Source organism: Emydura macquarii, unplaced genomic scaffold, assembly GCF_026122565.2.
Source record: "Emydura macquarii macquarii isolate MOO-44397 ecotype Brisbane River unplaced genomic scaffold, CSIRO-AGI_Emac_v2 contig_2452, whole genome shotgun sequence".
NCBI classification, from domain to species: domain Eukaryota; kingdom Metazoa; phylum Chordata; order Testudines; family Chelidae; genus Emydura; species Emydura macquarii.
Genome location: NW_027132589.1, coordinates 137,056 through 154,092, shown reverse-complemented (window position 1 = coordinate 154,092; position 17,037 = coordinate 137,056). Strand labels below are relative to the sequence as shown.

Genomic DNA, 17,037 nt, shown 5'->3' with positions numbered 1-17,037 from the left:
TCGCTACATTTTGTGCTTAAAATTGCCTGTTGTGGACAAACAGATGCCTTTTTTTTTTTTTTTTTTTTTTTAAATACAACCATTTATTTGTACTTCCAAGGCAAAGTTATAGTAAGGTTTACAAAGGAATAAAGAATTAGGTACAGAGAATATACCTGAGGTTATACAGTTAAGGCATGGAAATAGCTGCACAGAATATACATAAAATTATATAGGCTAATGACACTAACCGGGAGTAACAGCAGGACAATCCCAGTACATAAGTACACGAGTACCTAGAACTCAAACTGTTACTTGGTGTAAAAATCAGTTTGAAAAGAGGCAGCAGGCCGATGGACAGACAGGTGGGCCAGAGCTCAGCGTAGCGTTAATATACATAAATTGCACTTAAGACGTTTGGAACAGTTACATAGAAGATCCCTGGAAAGCCGGAAGCCTTCTGTGTTGATATTGTAGTTGTAGGCCAAGATTGTATGCCATTTTGGAAAGTTAGTCTCAACCATTTTAAATCTTTCATGACCTCTCAAAGCCTCTATACATTTTGAATGGATAAAATAGTTTAAAGAAACATTTTAGAAATGTCAGTATTCTTAAAAAGACTTTATCTAAAGCAACTGTCTGTCCCCTTTCTTCCTCCTCCTCCTCATTCAGAAGCAGTATCATATCAGATTTCTGAAACTGATTTTAAGATTACTCTTGTTTAAACTGCTTAATGCTTTCTCTGAGAATAGAAAGTGTCTCTAGACAAATGCTATTTGACCTTTTATCCCAAGACATAAAAGGGCCCATTCGGCTGTTCAGGAGGATGCCTTTTGGTGCCAAAGAGCAATTTGTTCCACGGCCTGTAAAAGAACAGGCTCCAAGGCAAGAAAATCTTTGCAAACTTATCCTGCTGAGCGAGCACATTTAATTACTGGATCAAAGTCAGCAGAGAGGGGAATTACACCAAAGGGAAGTCACTGCGAGCTCACAATAATAAATACAGCTAAACCCGCAGAAGAGGACATTCATACTAGGGGATTTTCTGACTCAAGTAACTGCCTCAGAGAATCACCAAAAGTACTGCGTTCAGTTCTGATCCATCTTTTACACAAACAGATATCAATGCTAAAGAGAATTGGCAAAGGAGCCCAGGTAGGATATTAGGTATTAATTTCTGAGCAGTCATTTTATTTTGAAGTGCAGACTTTCATTGAAAATTAGTCAGAACTTAATTACAAGTTTCCATTGGTTTAAGTGGAAATAGGATCGGATTCTAAACTGTAGCTCTGTCTTCTCTTTTATGGCGAAGCATACCTGCCAAAGAAAAGTATGCTTTGTGTTGGGTTGTGACGGATGAAGAAAAGGAAAGGATGATCAGCATTGAAATCCTCTTCCATAATCATGCAAAGCATAACAATGCCAGCAGTGGCAGCTGCAGCTTCTGTGCCTTCTTCATTCACTTCTATGAAAGACTTGTGTGCTATTTTGGACAGAAAGAGGTCTCGTGCGCCTGACATTCCAGACAAGTCAGCCTTGCCACTGTCAAATATATCCAGCAGGCCCAGACCTGATAAATCTGATTTAAGATCATAGCTGTCTTCCAGCTTAAATTTAGGCAGATGTACGTGAACATCAATGGGACGCATATTTCGTGGCTGTGTCCATTCCTGGAGCTTTTCTAAGGTGAGCTGCTTCTCTAGCTGGAATTACAAGCACAGAGATCATTAAACTGTGTAAAGAGATTCTGAAATACCACCAATGTAAAAGTTTTTCTCTTCCAAAAACATTTAAAATGCAATATTGAAAACACAGTCTCTAATGATATACATATATGAAGTAAATATAAACACAAAACAGCAGACTTTCATCTTTGCTACCTCTGTATAAATCCACACTAATTCTATTAAATTCAATGGAGTTACTGCAAATTGACACCCCGGTAACCTAGATCAGAATCTGACTCAAAGCATCCAACTTAAAATCACAGAGGTTTTATCTTTTGCTGCTGTGTACAAAAGGAGTTAAAGAAATACTGTAATAGTAACTTAAAAAAAAAAAAAGAAAAAAAAAAAAAAAAAAAAAAAAAAAAAAAGCCTATCACTTCATCTAGCTAACTGGAAGTGTAAGTCACTAAAAACTCTTAATGAAAATAATTAACAATTAAAGAGGAAGCTGCCTTCTTCACACTTCAGTAATCATAACCAGTTTCACCATTTGAAAGCAAAGAAAATAAGACATCCAAGGTAGATGAAAGATAAACCCCACCACTTAAAAGAAAATTCAGGTCAACCATTATATTTAACCTATTTTTATTTCTCTTTGTCAACTAACTTTGTGGCTCAGCTCTGAGTATTAATTAATTTGTCAAAGTTTCTGCCGCACTTAGCTCCTACTGCCGCACATAAAACTCCTACTGCACTTCTAAAACATTTCTAAAACAAAAACAAAAATTTTAAACATTTCTAAAACAAAAATTTTCCCCTTTCATTATTAATTCTTATTCTTTATTGTTCTATTGGTAGGATGAATGGATGAAGGCATAATGCTGAAGGTTACAATTTGTGGGCCTCTGAATGGGTGAGAGGCAGACTAAAAGCAAGGTTCTATATTACATAAAAAACTGTGACATGCCATCCAAGAAGAAGCTGAGATTGGCTTGTATAAATCACCTGCTGGAGTCCAGTGGAGTCATCATTAATGTCATCAGGTAACAAGAGGATCATGCTAAGTTCTTTTCCATCATAGGGAAGCTCTAGCACACGACATTTCTGTTCAGAGATGTACCCAAAAGGAAGTTTCTCTTTCTGATACATCATTTGCACAGTCTTTGTTTCATTCTGGATGGTTTACAAAAACAGAAAAAAAATAAATGAATATTTTTAGTTGAAAGAAGACCGACAAGTTAAAAATGAGATTCCCGTACCTATGTTATTAACAATAACTTAGATTGAAATTGACTTTTAAAATCTAAATTACTTTCCACTGTATGGTTTATTCCTTCTGCCCACTTCAATCATCTAAGGCAATGAAAATACATACAGGTCAGATTCATTAATGCTTGATTGAATAACAGTTCTTTGAAGACACGTTGCTATGTAAATATGAAGATTTATGGTGTTCAGTTTTGCTTTTGGTTTCTCTTGGGCTAGCATAATATTTACTCCTTTGACTGTAGAAATTAACTCAGATTCTTCATTCAATTGATGCTCCTCTATGCTCCTCCAATAGCAACAGGGACCACAAATGGCATTCAAATAGCCTGTGAGGAATATCTCCAGTGTAACAGCTATCCCCAGGAAATGTAGAATAGATTTTGCATGATCTAGAGTTGCTAACCCTCCAGGATTGTCCTGGAGTCTCCAGGAATTAAAGATAAATCTATAAAGATTATGCCTTGTGGTGAAAACTCCAGAAATATATCCAAACAAAATTGGCAATCCTAGCATGGTCTTCACACAGTCCCTGCCATGACTGGCATATAGGACAAGCCTTGACCAAAGTACAAAGTGATTCAGCTATGTTCAGATGGCATAACTGCTTCTAGGGCGTCATTAAAAACATAACTTAAAGCTGCTTTAAATTGTATTTGGGGGAAAATAGGTCCCTTGCCGGAGACAGAGTATGGGAGGGGTAAATGTACCTTAATGCCACATTTCCCTCCACCCTTCCATTCCTGCAGCAAATGAAGGAGCAATGAAACACAGAATCTAGCCCCGTGATGGCAGGAAAATGCTTATATCCAAACCAAAAACTGTTTGAATTAAATTTAAAAAAAAAAAAAAGAAAGAAAATGTGTCTATTCATATTTCGTTTGTAATTTTTTTAAAAAGTTTTTTATGTAACTTTGGGGCCTAAATTACCTGACAGCTTCCCTTTATAGATATTCTACAAGCAAAAAGGTAAAAGCATATAGCTACATTACCTTATTTAATCGAAATGGCTTTCCTGTGGTGTCTGCTTCTTTAAATTTCTCAGCCCAATTTCCTTTGAAATAAATAGCATTCACCAGCACTAATTTGGTCATGTTATTAAGTGAGCCTTCAGACAACAGGTTGGGTATTTTATCTTCAAAGAAATAAAAAATCATTACAACATTATTTGACAATGTACGTTTACATTAAAAAAATCCACTTAGCTAATGATGTTGCCTCCCCTGTCTTAATTCAAGAAAAGATTTCTGCTTTTCCCCCCTGATACAAATACAGTATATTTAAGGACATTCTCTATTATACTGTATTACATTATACTGCATATCATAATAATAGTTCATATATCATAACTTCACAAAAGTGTAAACTCCTACAGCCTAAATTTTCAGAAATGCTTCAATTTTTGGGTGCTCAACTCAAGACAACGTAAAGGAGCCTGACTTCCAGGAAGTGGAGAGTGTATGCCATCTGCCAGTCAGGCTTCTTTAAGGTACCTGAACTTGCGCACCCAAAAACTGGGGCACCCAAAATTTAGGACTACATGATTTAGGAATCTATCTATCTATTAAAAGGCCAAACTTTTCAAAACCAGACGCCTAAACTTAGACTCCTAAATCCATGTTTATGCACCTATTTTGGCAATTGTTGGCCTTAATGTACAAAAATGCAAATGTCTTTTCACCTATATAGATGTCATAAAGAGCTTGCTTATGCATTCTCTGATTTTATGAGCCATGCTACTGAATATCACATGACAAGATGGAACAATTCTAATGGCAGCAGAAACTGAGGACATTGAGTAACCACAAAAAGATTCCATTTATTTAACTAACCAAAATCTCTTACCTTCAGTCTGTTCCCCTACCCACTGGTTAATTTGTTTCCTTGCTTCATCCGAAGCATGTAGAAAATCAATCGTAGCCAAATCAGCTCCATATAATTTCTGAGTCTTCGTCAAGAACTCCTAGAATACAGTCAGAAGGAATCGCTTTCACTGCACATAGATAACTCATTTGTAACAATACGCTACAATGGGCCAAAGCTAGGGTTTTTTTATTAATTGGATAAAAACAACATTCCTACTTTATCTCAATTTTTTTCTTAGCTGCAAAAGGAACTTTGTGATACGTTTCCTCAGTTTGTACGGGGGAGCAAATAATCTGAATTTGGATGTGTTTCTGCTGTACAGAAATTGGCAGACTTTGGACTTATTTTTAGTACCAATGTATTAACCTTAATGTTAATTCTTTTGTTAAGTCATCAGGTCATCACATTTTTTAAGTTAATAGAAAAAGCAACACTTGATTCAGACACGATTGTTATAGCACAGTTTAGGAAACCAGCAACGGTAAGGTATGCATCTAGGCAATAGTGACCATGAGATGGTAGAGTTCAGGAGCCTGACAAAAGGAAGAAAGGAGAAAAGCAGACTTGGATTCCTTTCCCCCTCATATTAGCCTCCCAGGGGATCCTGCCCATCAGCTCCTTGAGGGAGTCAAAGAGAGCTGGCTGTATTTTAAATAAACCTTATTGAGGGCACCGGAACAAACCATCCCCATGTGCAGAAAGAACAACAAATATGGTAGGCGCCCAGCTTGGCTTAACAAAAAAGTCTTTGGTGAGCTTAAACACAAAAAAGAAGCTTACAAGAAGTGGAAGCTTGGTCAGATGACTAAGAAGAATTATAAAAATACTGCTCAAACATGCAGGAATGAAATCAGCAATTGGAGTTGCAGCTAGCAAGGGACGTGAAGGGGAACCAGAAGGGTTTCTACAGATATGTTACCAACAAGAGGAAGATTAGGAAAAGTGTGAGCCGTTTACAGAATGGGGGAGGCAACCTAGTGACACAGGATGTGGAGAAAGCTGAGGTACTCAATACCTTTTTTGCCTCTGTCTTCACAGACAAGGTCAGCTCCCAGACTACTGCACTGGGAAGCACGGAATGGGGAGGAGGTGAACATCCCTCAGTGCTGAAGAAACAGGTTCAGGACTATTTAGAAAGATTGGACGTACACAAATCCATGGGGCCAGATGCAATGCATCCGAGGATGCTGAGGGAGTTGGCTGATGTGATTTCAGAGCCATTGACTATTATCTTTGAAAGCTCGTAGCAATTCGAGGAGTCCCTGCTGATTGGAAAAAGGCAAATATAGTGCCCATCTTCAAGAAAGGGAATAAAGAGTATCCAGGGAACTACAGACTAGTCAGCCTCACCTCAATCCCTGGAAAAATCATGGAGCAGGTCCTCAAGGAATCCATTTTAAGGCACTTGCAAGAGAGATGGAGGTGATCAGGAACAGTCAACATTGATTCACGAAAGGCAAGTCATGCCTGACAAACCTGATTGCTTTCTATGAAGAGGTGACTTGCTTTGTGGATGTGGGGAAAGCGGTGGATGTGATATACCTTGACTTTAGCAAAGCTTTTGATGCAGTCTCCCACAGTATTCTTATCAGCAAATTAAAGAAGCATGGCTTGGATGAATGGATTATAAAATGGTTAGAGAGCTGGCTAGATCATCAGGCTCAATAGGTAGTGATCAATGGCTCGATGTCTAGCTGGCAGATGGTAACAAGCGGAGTGCTCCAGGGGTCGGTCCTGGGGCCAGTTTTGTTCAACATCTTCATTAATGATCTGGAGGACGGGATATAATTCACCTTTAGCAAGTTTGCAGATGACATTAAGCTAGGGGGAGTGGTAGATAGGATACAGAGTGACCTAGGCTAGACTAGACTGACGGTGGCAAATTCGCCGCCGTCAGATCAATTTTTCTGGATCGACTGAGCGGTCAGTGCAGACCTGCTCAGTCGATCCAGAAATCGACGCACTAAGTCCAGCTGCACAAGTAGCGTAGCGCTGCGTTGACGGGAACGCTCTTCCCATCGGCGTAGCGCAGTGAAGGTGGAGCACAGAAGAGAAGCTCAGCAGTCAACGGAATTTATACAAGTTTTTTGCGTAACTCCCGTCGACTGCCGCCGAATCTCGCAGGTAAGTGTAGACAGGGTCCTAGACAAATTGGAGGATTGAGCCAAAAGAAATCTGATGAGGTTCAACAAAGACAAGTGCAGAGTCCTGCACTTAGGATGGAAGAATCCCATGCACAGCTACTGTCTGTGTGATGGGCTAGTCTGCAATTCTGCAGAAAAGGACCAGGGGGTTATAGTGGATAAGAAGCTGGATGAGAGTCAGCAATGTGCCCTGGTTGCCAAGAAGGCTATTAGCATATTGGGCTGCATTAGTAGAAGCATTGCCAGCAGATTGCGGGAAGTGATGATTCTCCTCTATTTGGCATTGCTGAGGCCACATTTGGAATAGTGTGTCCAGTTTTGGGCCCCCTGCTAGAAAAAGGATGTGGACAAGTTGAAGAGAGTCCAGAGGAGAGCAACAATAACGATTAGGTGTCTGGAGCACCAGATTTGTGACGAGAGGCTGAGGAAACCAGGCTTGTTTAATCTGTGAAAGAAAACAATGAGGGGAGATTTTATAGCAGCCTTTAACCAATTGAAAGAAGGTTCCAGGGAGGATGGATCTAGGCTTTTCAATGGTAGTAGATGACAGAACAAGGTGCAATAGCCTCAAGTTGCAGTGGGGGAGTCTTGGTTGGATATTGGGAAAAACGTTTTCACTAGGACGGTGGTGAAGGACTGGAATGGGTTACCTAGGGAGATGGTGGAATCTCCATCTTTAGAGATTTTTAAGCTGCGGCTTGACAAAGCCCTGACTGGGATGAGTTAGCTGAGGTTAGTCCTGCTTTGAGCAGGGGTTGGACTAGATGACCTCCTGAGGTCCCTTCCAACTCTAATATTCTACAATTCTATGGTGTGAAAAGGGCTTGAGGGGACAATAAAACAGTGATAAGACACGCATACCATTATACAATAATAAAATGAGTTGACAGTGTGTGCAGATGGAGCTGACATTTTGTGGCCAAAAGGAACAGCCGTGTTCCACCTTATTTTGCACCTTGTTTGTTTGTGAAAGTGTAGCTGTGTGGGAAGTTCTCTTTGGTTCCAACTTTTTAACCAAAGCAACAGTAATAAATAGAACAGAACTGGGTAAACACCGTAATTGAAAATCTTCCCCAGGGTTCACAGATTCATCAGTTCCGCAGCCAGAAATATTAATGGACATTCAAATGCTTCATCTCAAAACAGGGCGCTAAATTTGTAGACAACATTTGTCTTGTGAGTCCTTCAACTGACCTCAATTTTCTTACCTCATAAATATACAAATAATTAAGTTATTCTGCTTGGAATCAATCAATAACATGACAGTAATACTATTTTTAGATTAAATCCAAATTGTATCAAGGCTTTATATAAATCCTGTTCCAGTGGGAGTTTTGCCATGGATTCCAAGTAGGGCAGGATCAGCCCCTAGCAGGAATGGGAAGTAACTGACGACTGAGTTTTGAAAGATTCAGTAGCAATTCTGTCATATGAGTTTCTGCACGCACTTACTGCTAAAAAGCTGTAGGTCTTCTCTCCATAAAGCCGACTGGCAAGCTTCAACAGATAGGAAGCTCCACTTCTGTTAATGTCAGCGGTCAGGGTGTGAAATCTTGAATGAAGCTCTTCAACAACATCAAAATGAAGAGTCTGGATTAAAAGAAATTATCCAGACATCACTGTATGGTCTAAAATGCATATAAATTAATACAGTATACTTGGTACTCAGTGTTTGAAGGATCAGGTCTTTGGAGTCAGGAGGAAAAAAAACCAAACAATGTTTGCCTTGTGATTAGAAACTATTTGAAAACCACTTGGAAACTTCAGCTAATGCAGAATTCAGTGGTTGACTTACTTATTAGAAACTCAAATGTATCACCCGTGCTCATTATTTGCACTGTCAACTCGCTTATTTTTTCAGTGAAATTCAAGCTATTTATTTTAATCTATAGTTCGCTGGCAGCTCTCTTCCTATGCACCATACAGCTGCAGAGATGGAATACTGGTATTAGTCCCCAGATATTAAAACCAGATGTAAGGTGCTGCCAATAAAGGGACATTTAGTTCTCAAATTCACTTCTCCCTTTGTTTGTTGCTCCCTCAAGCCCCATCTATTCTCTCAGACCTTATTTGAACATGTGAGTAAGGTGAGCTCCAGCTGATTTTCTTTTATTCTTTTCTTTTCTTTTTAATAGATGATATTAATGTAAATGCTGCCATGTATTACTGATGCCTAATAATTTAAAAATTAAAGACATGACTGTAGTTTCTCTTTAAGGGCATACTTCCTTTCTGGGTGATTCTCAGAGACAAATAACCTAACAAAGATGATATGCATTATGGAGAGATCTACCTGACTCTAGCAGGGCTGATGAGAGTGCACCAAGGACCTTCAATGCACAGAGAAATATTTGGGTAATGTGAAACCAAACCATAGTCCACATGCAGCACGCAGTCTAGGTACCTGATCCAAACCCATTGAACTCTATGGGAAGATTCCCGTTGACTTCAATGGGCTTTGTATCAGGCCTAGGTGTCCCGGAGAGTTTCACACTGCTTTCTTAACAGAGAGTATTGCAGTATTAGCATGCTGAAACTTGTCAGTGTGGTTTTTTTTTAAGCCATATTTTCACCCTATTTCTGCTCTCAATAGGTTCAACTTGGGTTAGGCTGTTAATATGACAGAATGGATGTTAGTTTCTGTACAAAGTTCAGGGCTGACATGTAGTGATGAATAGTTTTATTATTCCAACAGATAACTCAGTACTGCCTAATAGCATAAAAGAACCGCTCCTAAAGCCAATAATACTTAGGAGACAATATTCTTAAGCAAATATATTGTGAGCACAGCAGAGTGAATTCAAACACACCCTTTTACAGCTGCATGTGGCATTCCAATAAAATAGAAAATCATTAATATTTGAATCCCTCTTATGCAGTAAGTCCCATGTGAAATTAGTACCAACGCTGACATCCAAAATTATTGTTTTGTACTTTAAAATTAATAAATACTAATTTTGAAACCTTCCATCTCTAAAACCATAATTTAACGTACTGGAAATCTTCACGGCACTAGTTAATGGAGTTTGCAGCTCGCTTATAGGCTGAATTTGATAAAGCTGAATGCAAAGAGGTCAGTTCTTCAACCACTGCTTACATTCAACAGTATTAACTCATGCTGAGTACTCGCATTAATTTCATTAGAACTGTGCCCAGCCACAGTAATAAAACAAAACTGGACATCTTAAAACTTAAATAGTGTCTGAAAGGAAATGCTTTTGTAGAACATTAGGTGCCTATTTTTGAAAATATTGAATGTGCAGATATACTGAATATTAGTACTGGGGTTGATCTCATTCAGATGGTCTTTGACGTGAGACTGATAATGATTTGATTGTGAATGACAAGGCGGGTGAGATAATATCTTTTATTGGGCCAACTTCTACTGGTGAAAGAGAGATGCTTTCGAGTTACACAGAGCTCTTCTTCAGGTCTGGGAAAGGTATTCAGAGCATCACAGCTAAACACAAGGTAGAACAGATTGTTTAGCATAAGTAGTTCACACACATTCTACGTGACCACGCAGGGACAAGTGGCCCATTAACACCCCTGAAATCATAGGACAAAAAGTGGGGTTAGTGGATTACAGATTGTTGTAATAAATCATAAATCCAATGTCTTTATTAAGACCATGATTTTCGGTGTCTGGCAAAGTTATGAATTTAAGCTCCCGGGCTCGTCTTTGGAAGGTGTCCAGGTTTTCTTTGAGGATGAGGATTGAGAGGTCAGAATGTATGGTTTATTACAACAATCTGTAATCCACTAACACCCCTTTTTTTGTCCTATGACTGCAGGGATGTAAACAGGCCATTCCACCTTGAATGGTCACTTGAAATATGTGTTAACTACTTATGCTAAACAATCTGTTCCAACTTTTATTTCAGCTGTGATACACTGAGTACCTTTCCCAGGCCTGAAGAAGAGCTCTGTGTAGCTTGAAAGCTTCTCTCTTTCATCAACAGATGTTGGTCTAATAAGATATTACCTAATCTCTCCCATTTGTCTTTTTAATATCCTGGAACCAACATGGCTACAACACTGCAAACAACATTGACTGTGAATCTTACTGCTGTGTGTGTCGTCTTGTGGGAAATAATCATCATGTCATTTTACAAAATTCATGACCTCATGCCAAGACATTGTCATCATGCATTAGCATAGTTATCACATTTTAAAATTGAAGGAGAGGGAAGTGTTTTTTTTTTTTTTTTAAACATGGCAGCAGTATGCATAACATCATTAAGCATGTATTACAAATCCATAGATCTCTTTGCCAGAGCTGCACAGAGGTTTTTAGGAATTTGGGACAAAATCTGGATCAGAGGCTTTCCTCCCTTCCCAAAAAAACAAAAAATTACCACTAAGGAGAGGTGGGAAGAAGGGGGGTGGAGAGTGAGCTCACCCTGCACTCACCTCACAGCAACAACTCCTGTGGGACTGGGCCCTGGTTCCCACTCCAGGCGTTGTGACCTGATGTGCTAGACTGCAACACCACTCAGTTTGGGGGTCCTTTCAAATGGGGGGGAGGGGCTGGGGCAGCCCTGTTCTTAGCATAAAAAGGCATGAAAACAAATAAAAAATAATTTGGTTCCAGAGATTTTAATCAAATTAAATGGAGGATCAAATTAATCAGGGATTGAATTAAGTGGGAAACATAATATGAAGGGTCAATGAAACCTTTTTTTTTTTCTTTTAAAACTTTTATTTTCTACAACATTAAAAAGAAAAAAAAGACAGAAATGTTCTGCTGACCTTCAACAGCTGTGTTTCTGTGTTACCTTTGGCCCCTAAAAGGACCATGGCCAGTGCAGCAGAAATACTGACTGGTGAGAAGAAGATATTTCCTGTTGGGTTGGTTTCATTCAACTTTCTAAACAGATCAAGAGCAAAATGGGTGTTTGCATTACTCAGTTCCTCCATAGTTACAAGCTGAAAAATAAAACAAGTGCAATCAAGGCTCCAGGCAGTGATTTTTCAGAAACTAAATGCCCTGTATTACTCAGAGCAAAAGGTGAAACTAACAAAAGAGCATTTATTCCTGACTTCCATATGCTACATTAACTTCGGTATACCTTCCTCAGACGGTAACAAATTCACTTAAATAGATATAGCAGCAAGTAGACTGCCTACCCACCCAAACACCATTGTCACACCAACCTTACAGATGTTATATAATTAACATCATTAGCCACCTCTCTAAATTTGGAACATCTGAATGTTAGGGAGCTGTCAGGAATGGACAATGATGTCCTTTTATTCTAAATTCACAAACCAGTCACAGTCAAGATAACTGGGGGGTGACCTCCACCCCCCCCCCCCCCCCGGTTTTCCCACCAATGGATTTATTAATTGTGATATACTGGGCCATTCAATATAGTAGCTAGTGAAATGTACTTAAATCTCCATCTCTGTTGAGATCTGTTTCTGTTGAGCAGACCATACCAAATTAAGGTCCCCGTCTTCCGAAGACTTACACATGTGCTTAACTTCATGCACTGTGAGAACTCATTTAATTCACTGGGACTGCTCACAGTGCATCTTGTTTAGCATGTATCAGAGCCCAATAATGAAACTAAATGCATAAGTGAGAGCTGTGGTTTGAAATCAAAATGAAATACAAACTTTATAAAATGGAGGCCTGATGCTGCAAATTCCTTTTGCCTATTGATTTAAATTGCCTAATTTCTTTTGTCTGCCTACTCCTGTGGGAAAATCTCCCACTGATTTCAGGGGGAGTAAGGACTGCAGAATTTAGCCTTTATTCTAATTTAGCCGTTTTATTCTAAAATTAATTTTAAATGTAGCAGTCTACATAGCTGACACTACAAATCAGAGTTGTAGCTCAGAAATATTGTTAAAACATGGTTTTGTCCCATATACAACACACAAATACACAAAACAAAATCCAAACTGTGTTATAAAACTGTGCCTTGCTCTGGTAGTTCTCTACATGAACTCTAAAATGTATCATTATGCCTTTTAATTGATGGCAGGGAAACATTCAGGTTTTCAAAGGTACTGACTCTTCTGTAACTTTTGCAATTCTGCTTTCTCTACTTCTCTACCAAAAATGATTTTAAAGCAAAAAAGGGTATTTGTCTTAGTCTTAGGTAAAATCTCTCTCTCTCTCTGTCTCTCTCTCTACCTGTCTCCAGTGATGTCAGGGGACATTACAGCTGATTAATTTCCTACACTTACCATTTTTTTAATGAAAAAAAAATCCATTCTTTCATCAAAATAGCAACAATTTTTCATTAAAACATGAATTTTTCCCAATTTCAATCAACTTCCAACAAATATGGTAACAACTGATTTTCCTCTGACAGATTAAAAACAAATAAAGTGGGGCTTGTCGCACAGATGGGACTAAACTACGTTGTAATCATAAGAAATAACCATGTTCACGAATCATGCCACTGCCCCACCATAAAGTATTTGTTACAGCACAGACAGGCCCTGGTGGCCCTCCAGCCTCTGGGGGCTTGTCCACACAAAGCAGATGCGATCGTTCACAGGTGCGGCTTTGAGTGCGGACGCTCTTCCTTTACTCAAGCCTGACTTGTTGCACCAGCGCCTGTTTTGCCTCTGCCTGCTGCGAGTGAAAGTCGAGAAGGCAAATCCACAGAGGAGGAGCAGGAGCAGGATCTGCCCGCAGGGCTTTCCACAGCAAGCCACCCAGAGCTCGCCGTAGGCGCAGGCTGCTGCGGGGCAGCTTCATCGCCTTGGGGGCCGGTGGGAGAGGCTGGGCCGGTTACTGGTGGCTTCTCTGGCTGCCTCCCTCATGTCTGGTGCCCGCTCTAGGTAGCGGGGCCAGCCCAGGCTGCACATTTTTGATGTGCTGGCGGGGGGCAGATGAATTGCGGGGCTCTGGCCCGGCCGGCGCACAGCGCAGGGTCCCCCCCTCATCCTGGTTTCTCGGACCCAGGAGCCGGCCCCCGCACGGCTCCCGCCCCGCTTTAGGGCTGCGACAAAGTCCGAGCAAGCTGGTGTCTTACCCTGCAGACGGCGGGGGGCTCTCGCTCACTGCCTGGTTTCTTCTTCCTGCCCTCCGGGCTGTGGGGCGGAGACTAGAGACACGGCAAGAGCCTGGGGCTGACTCAGCCCTGCCCTTCCCCTCCCCGCGTGTGCAGCAGCCCCGAGGCGGGGACTAGGGAGCGGCTGGGCGAGGCTAGGGAGGGAGGGAGGAAGGAAAGGGCCGGGCCAGCGCGGCTGCTGGGTACCGGGGGATCGCGGCCGCCAGGATGGGGTGCGGCGTGACTGCAGCGGGGGAGAGGCAGCGGGGCAGAGCGGAGTTAGTGGCTCGGTCGGGAGGATGGAGGGGGAGGAAGGAGGGCAGTAACCTGCTACAGAGGGCGGGTGAGCATGTGCCTTAGTTAAGCTGGTTTGGCTGGGTCTGCACCATGCAGCGCTGTTGTGTCCCAGGCTAGCAGACAGACAAGGTGGGTGAGGTAACAGCTTCTATTGGCCCCACTTGGGTGGTGGCTGGGTCAGCTCAGCATCGCTGACTTGCCCAGTACTGGAGAGGCACTGGGGCCAGGCTGGTGGTAGATGAATTCTTAGGGTCCCTAAGCCTTTGTGGGTGAGTGTGCCAAATGGTGGGGAAAGGGCCGGGGGGGGGCAAGCTCCAGAGTCAGCAGGTGGCAGAGGAAGGGGCAAGCTGGGAAGAAATGGTGGGAAGCAGAAGAGAAAATAAAGGACAGAAGAGAAAAGGGAATGAAAGAAAATACGGCAGGACACAAGCCAGGAAAACCAGAAAGTTTATAATGAGGAAGCAGAGAAGTGTGTGTCCATGAAAGAAGGCTGGGACTGTCCAAGGTGATGAATTAAAATGAACAGAGTAGACAGTATAGGGAAGGGGAGAGACTGGGAGAAAACAGCAGACTGTGTTCACCCACCCTGCCCTTTCTTTCAATTTGTTTTCCAGTTGTGAAACAAGGAAAGTTGCTGTCTGAGGGTTGACATGGAGTGCACACCCTTCTCCTCACCCAGCTGCCAGGACCCCTGTCCACCCAGACACACAGCTCAGGTTGTGGCATGGTAGAAGCAGGCTCCACAGCCACGTTGAATTCCACTAGAAATTCAGACATAACTGCAATTTTTCTCTTGTCATCTAAAACTGCAGATTGTATCTTGAATTTTCTCAGGCGGGCAGGTAAATACAGAGCTGTTCCACTAGTTTGCATTTACACTGTTTAACTAAGCAAAATTTGGCTCAATGTCTTTTTTGAAGAATGAACAGTTTCCAGATAAAAAATTGCTGCAGTGTAACTAAGGTTTCCTCTGTATCCAGTCTGGTTTGGAAAAGGCTGAAATTTATTGCTATGGTACTACTTTGCATTACTGTAACTCCTTCTGAGGATTTCAAAATGCTTCATAAATAAGTAAACCAACATTATAAGTATTATCTACAAATAAGTGAATGGAGGTGGAGAACAGTTAAGTAATTTGCTCAATATGACTAAGATCTGGCTCCTAGCCTCATTTTTTATCACAACAGCTTTAAATAATTCCTCTTTAAGGGATTTGGCAACTCCTTGAGATGTGAAACACTGATAATAGAATGAGGACAGAGTGAAATATCTCCTTAAAACAAACTACGAACTCCATCCTAAAAGGGTAGGACTTTAAAATGTATCTAAAAAGAGTACCAAAGGGGAGGAACATGCAGAAGAACTGCCATACTGGGACAGACCAATTGTCCATTGTGCCCAGTATCTTGTCTCTTGACAATGGTGAGTACTAGAGCTTCAGGATGGAGTGTACAACACAGGACAATTTTGGAAAGATCCACTCCTGTCTTCCCCTCCCTTCTCTTCTGTCAGTCAGAGATTTATTACCTCCTTCAGATGACTGAGAATGACAAGATTTGCAGAAAAGATCTCCCAGCCCCTTCTCCTGATATGTAGCTGTAATGCCAAGCTTTTCTTTTCCTCTCAAAAAGGCAAAGAGAAGAGCCCTCTCGCTAGTGGCAGTCTTAGAATGGCAGAGCCTGCTCCTTCTGGATGTTGATGGCAAAATTCATACATTTGTTTGTTCCAGTCATACTAGAGCTGAAAAACTACGCAATTAAAACAAAATCTGACCCCACAGCACTTTATTATCAGTTCCTTTATTATTGGTTCAAGGAGCAGAAACAAGGAGCAAGAACAAATCACTGGATAAGGCCACTATGGCTGTACAGTTTGGTATTATTAGTCTAAGCAAAAACAATATACAAACTGCCGAGTTACATACTGTCTTCATGGTTTGTCAGATGAGATACAAATATGAGAGCGCTTGCATTTAAGTTACTGTGTGTGTCCTGGAAGCTCTCTATAATATTCTTTGCTATAAGTAGAAATATCTGTCCTATTTCATAAGTGTAAAAAAAAAAAATGGTGCAACTAACCCAGATTAACTAGTGAAAAAACACATGCAGGCAAAATTCTGGCTCCACTGAAGTCAATAAGAAATGTTACTATTGACTTCAGTGAGTTGACTTCACCCCTAGTTTTCCATCAATGCTTGCTCAATTCTTCCCCAATTTTAGCAACTGTGTCAGCACCGTTCATAAAATTCTGTTAGATGGCTGCCTACAGCACTTTTTTATAGGGACACAGTGAGACATGGAATGAACCAGTCTGGAAAATGAGACAGGGAGAAGGGAAATTGACTTCCAAATGCCGTTTGCAAATCAGAAGTCAATCTTCCTCTTTTTCCCTATCACCTGCTGCAAAGCAACCCCAAGCATGAGAACCAAATATGTACAGAGATGGAGAGATGCATTAAGCAAGTGGTTATGGCTGAAGATGAGCTAGGCCTCAAAGAACCCTGCATTTATTTAGATATACAGGATACAAGGGGTGTTTTATAGTAAACTATGGCAAATGCCATTTTAAGTCTTACCACTGGGAGTAGACATTCTTAAATGATCCTGTTAGTTAAAACCGTTGCTTAGTTTTGATTAGAGGACTACAAAAAGCTGTTTCAGGCACAACAGAGAAGGGTGTTTAGGGCTGCACCATGTAACTTATTGCATCTGTACAAAGCTTGTTGCTTACAGTGTGAAAAAAGAGGAAATCCCAATATAGTAAAATGGAAATAACTTTACTATGTTTACTACATTTTTTTTCTTT

The 17,037-nt window shown here is 40.8% G+C and overlaps 1 protein-coding gene across 2 annotated transcripts; it reads right to left on the bottom strand.

Annotated features, from left to right (window-relative positions):
• Positions 1 to 54: 54 nt before the first annotated feature.
• On the bottom strand, positions 55 to 14,057 carry LOC137162692 (leukocyte elastase inhibitor-like). 2 transcript variants are annotated; one of them, XM_067562586.1, is made up of 7 exons: positions 13,918 to 14,057; positions 11,675 to 11,851; positions 8,375 to 8,512; positions 4,758 to 4,875; positions 3,905 to 4,047; positions 2,652 to 2,819; positions 55 to 1,682 (listed from the first exon to the last, which is right to left on the bottom strand). In XM_067562586.1, the coding sequence occupies exons 2-7, from the start codon at positions 11,840 to 11,842 to the stop codon at positions 1,281 to 1,283; spliced, it is 1,137 nt and encodes a 378-aa protein (XP_067418687.1). In that variant the 5' UTR covers positions 11,843 to 11,851; positions 13,918 to 14,057; the 3' UTR covers positions 55 to 1,280. The 2 variants fall into 2 exon arrangements, with proteins under 2 accessions (XP_067418687.1, XP_067418686.1); XM_067562585.1 differs by lacking the exon at positions 13,918 to 14,057 and adding an exon at positions 13,121 to 13,216.
• Positions 14,058 to 17,037: the final 2,980 nt, after the last annotated feature.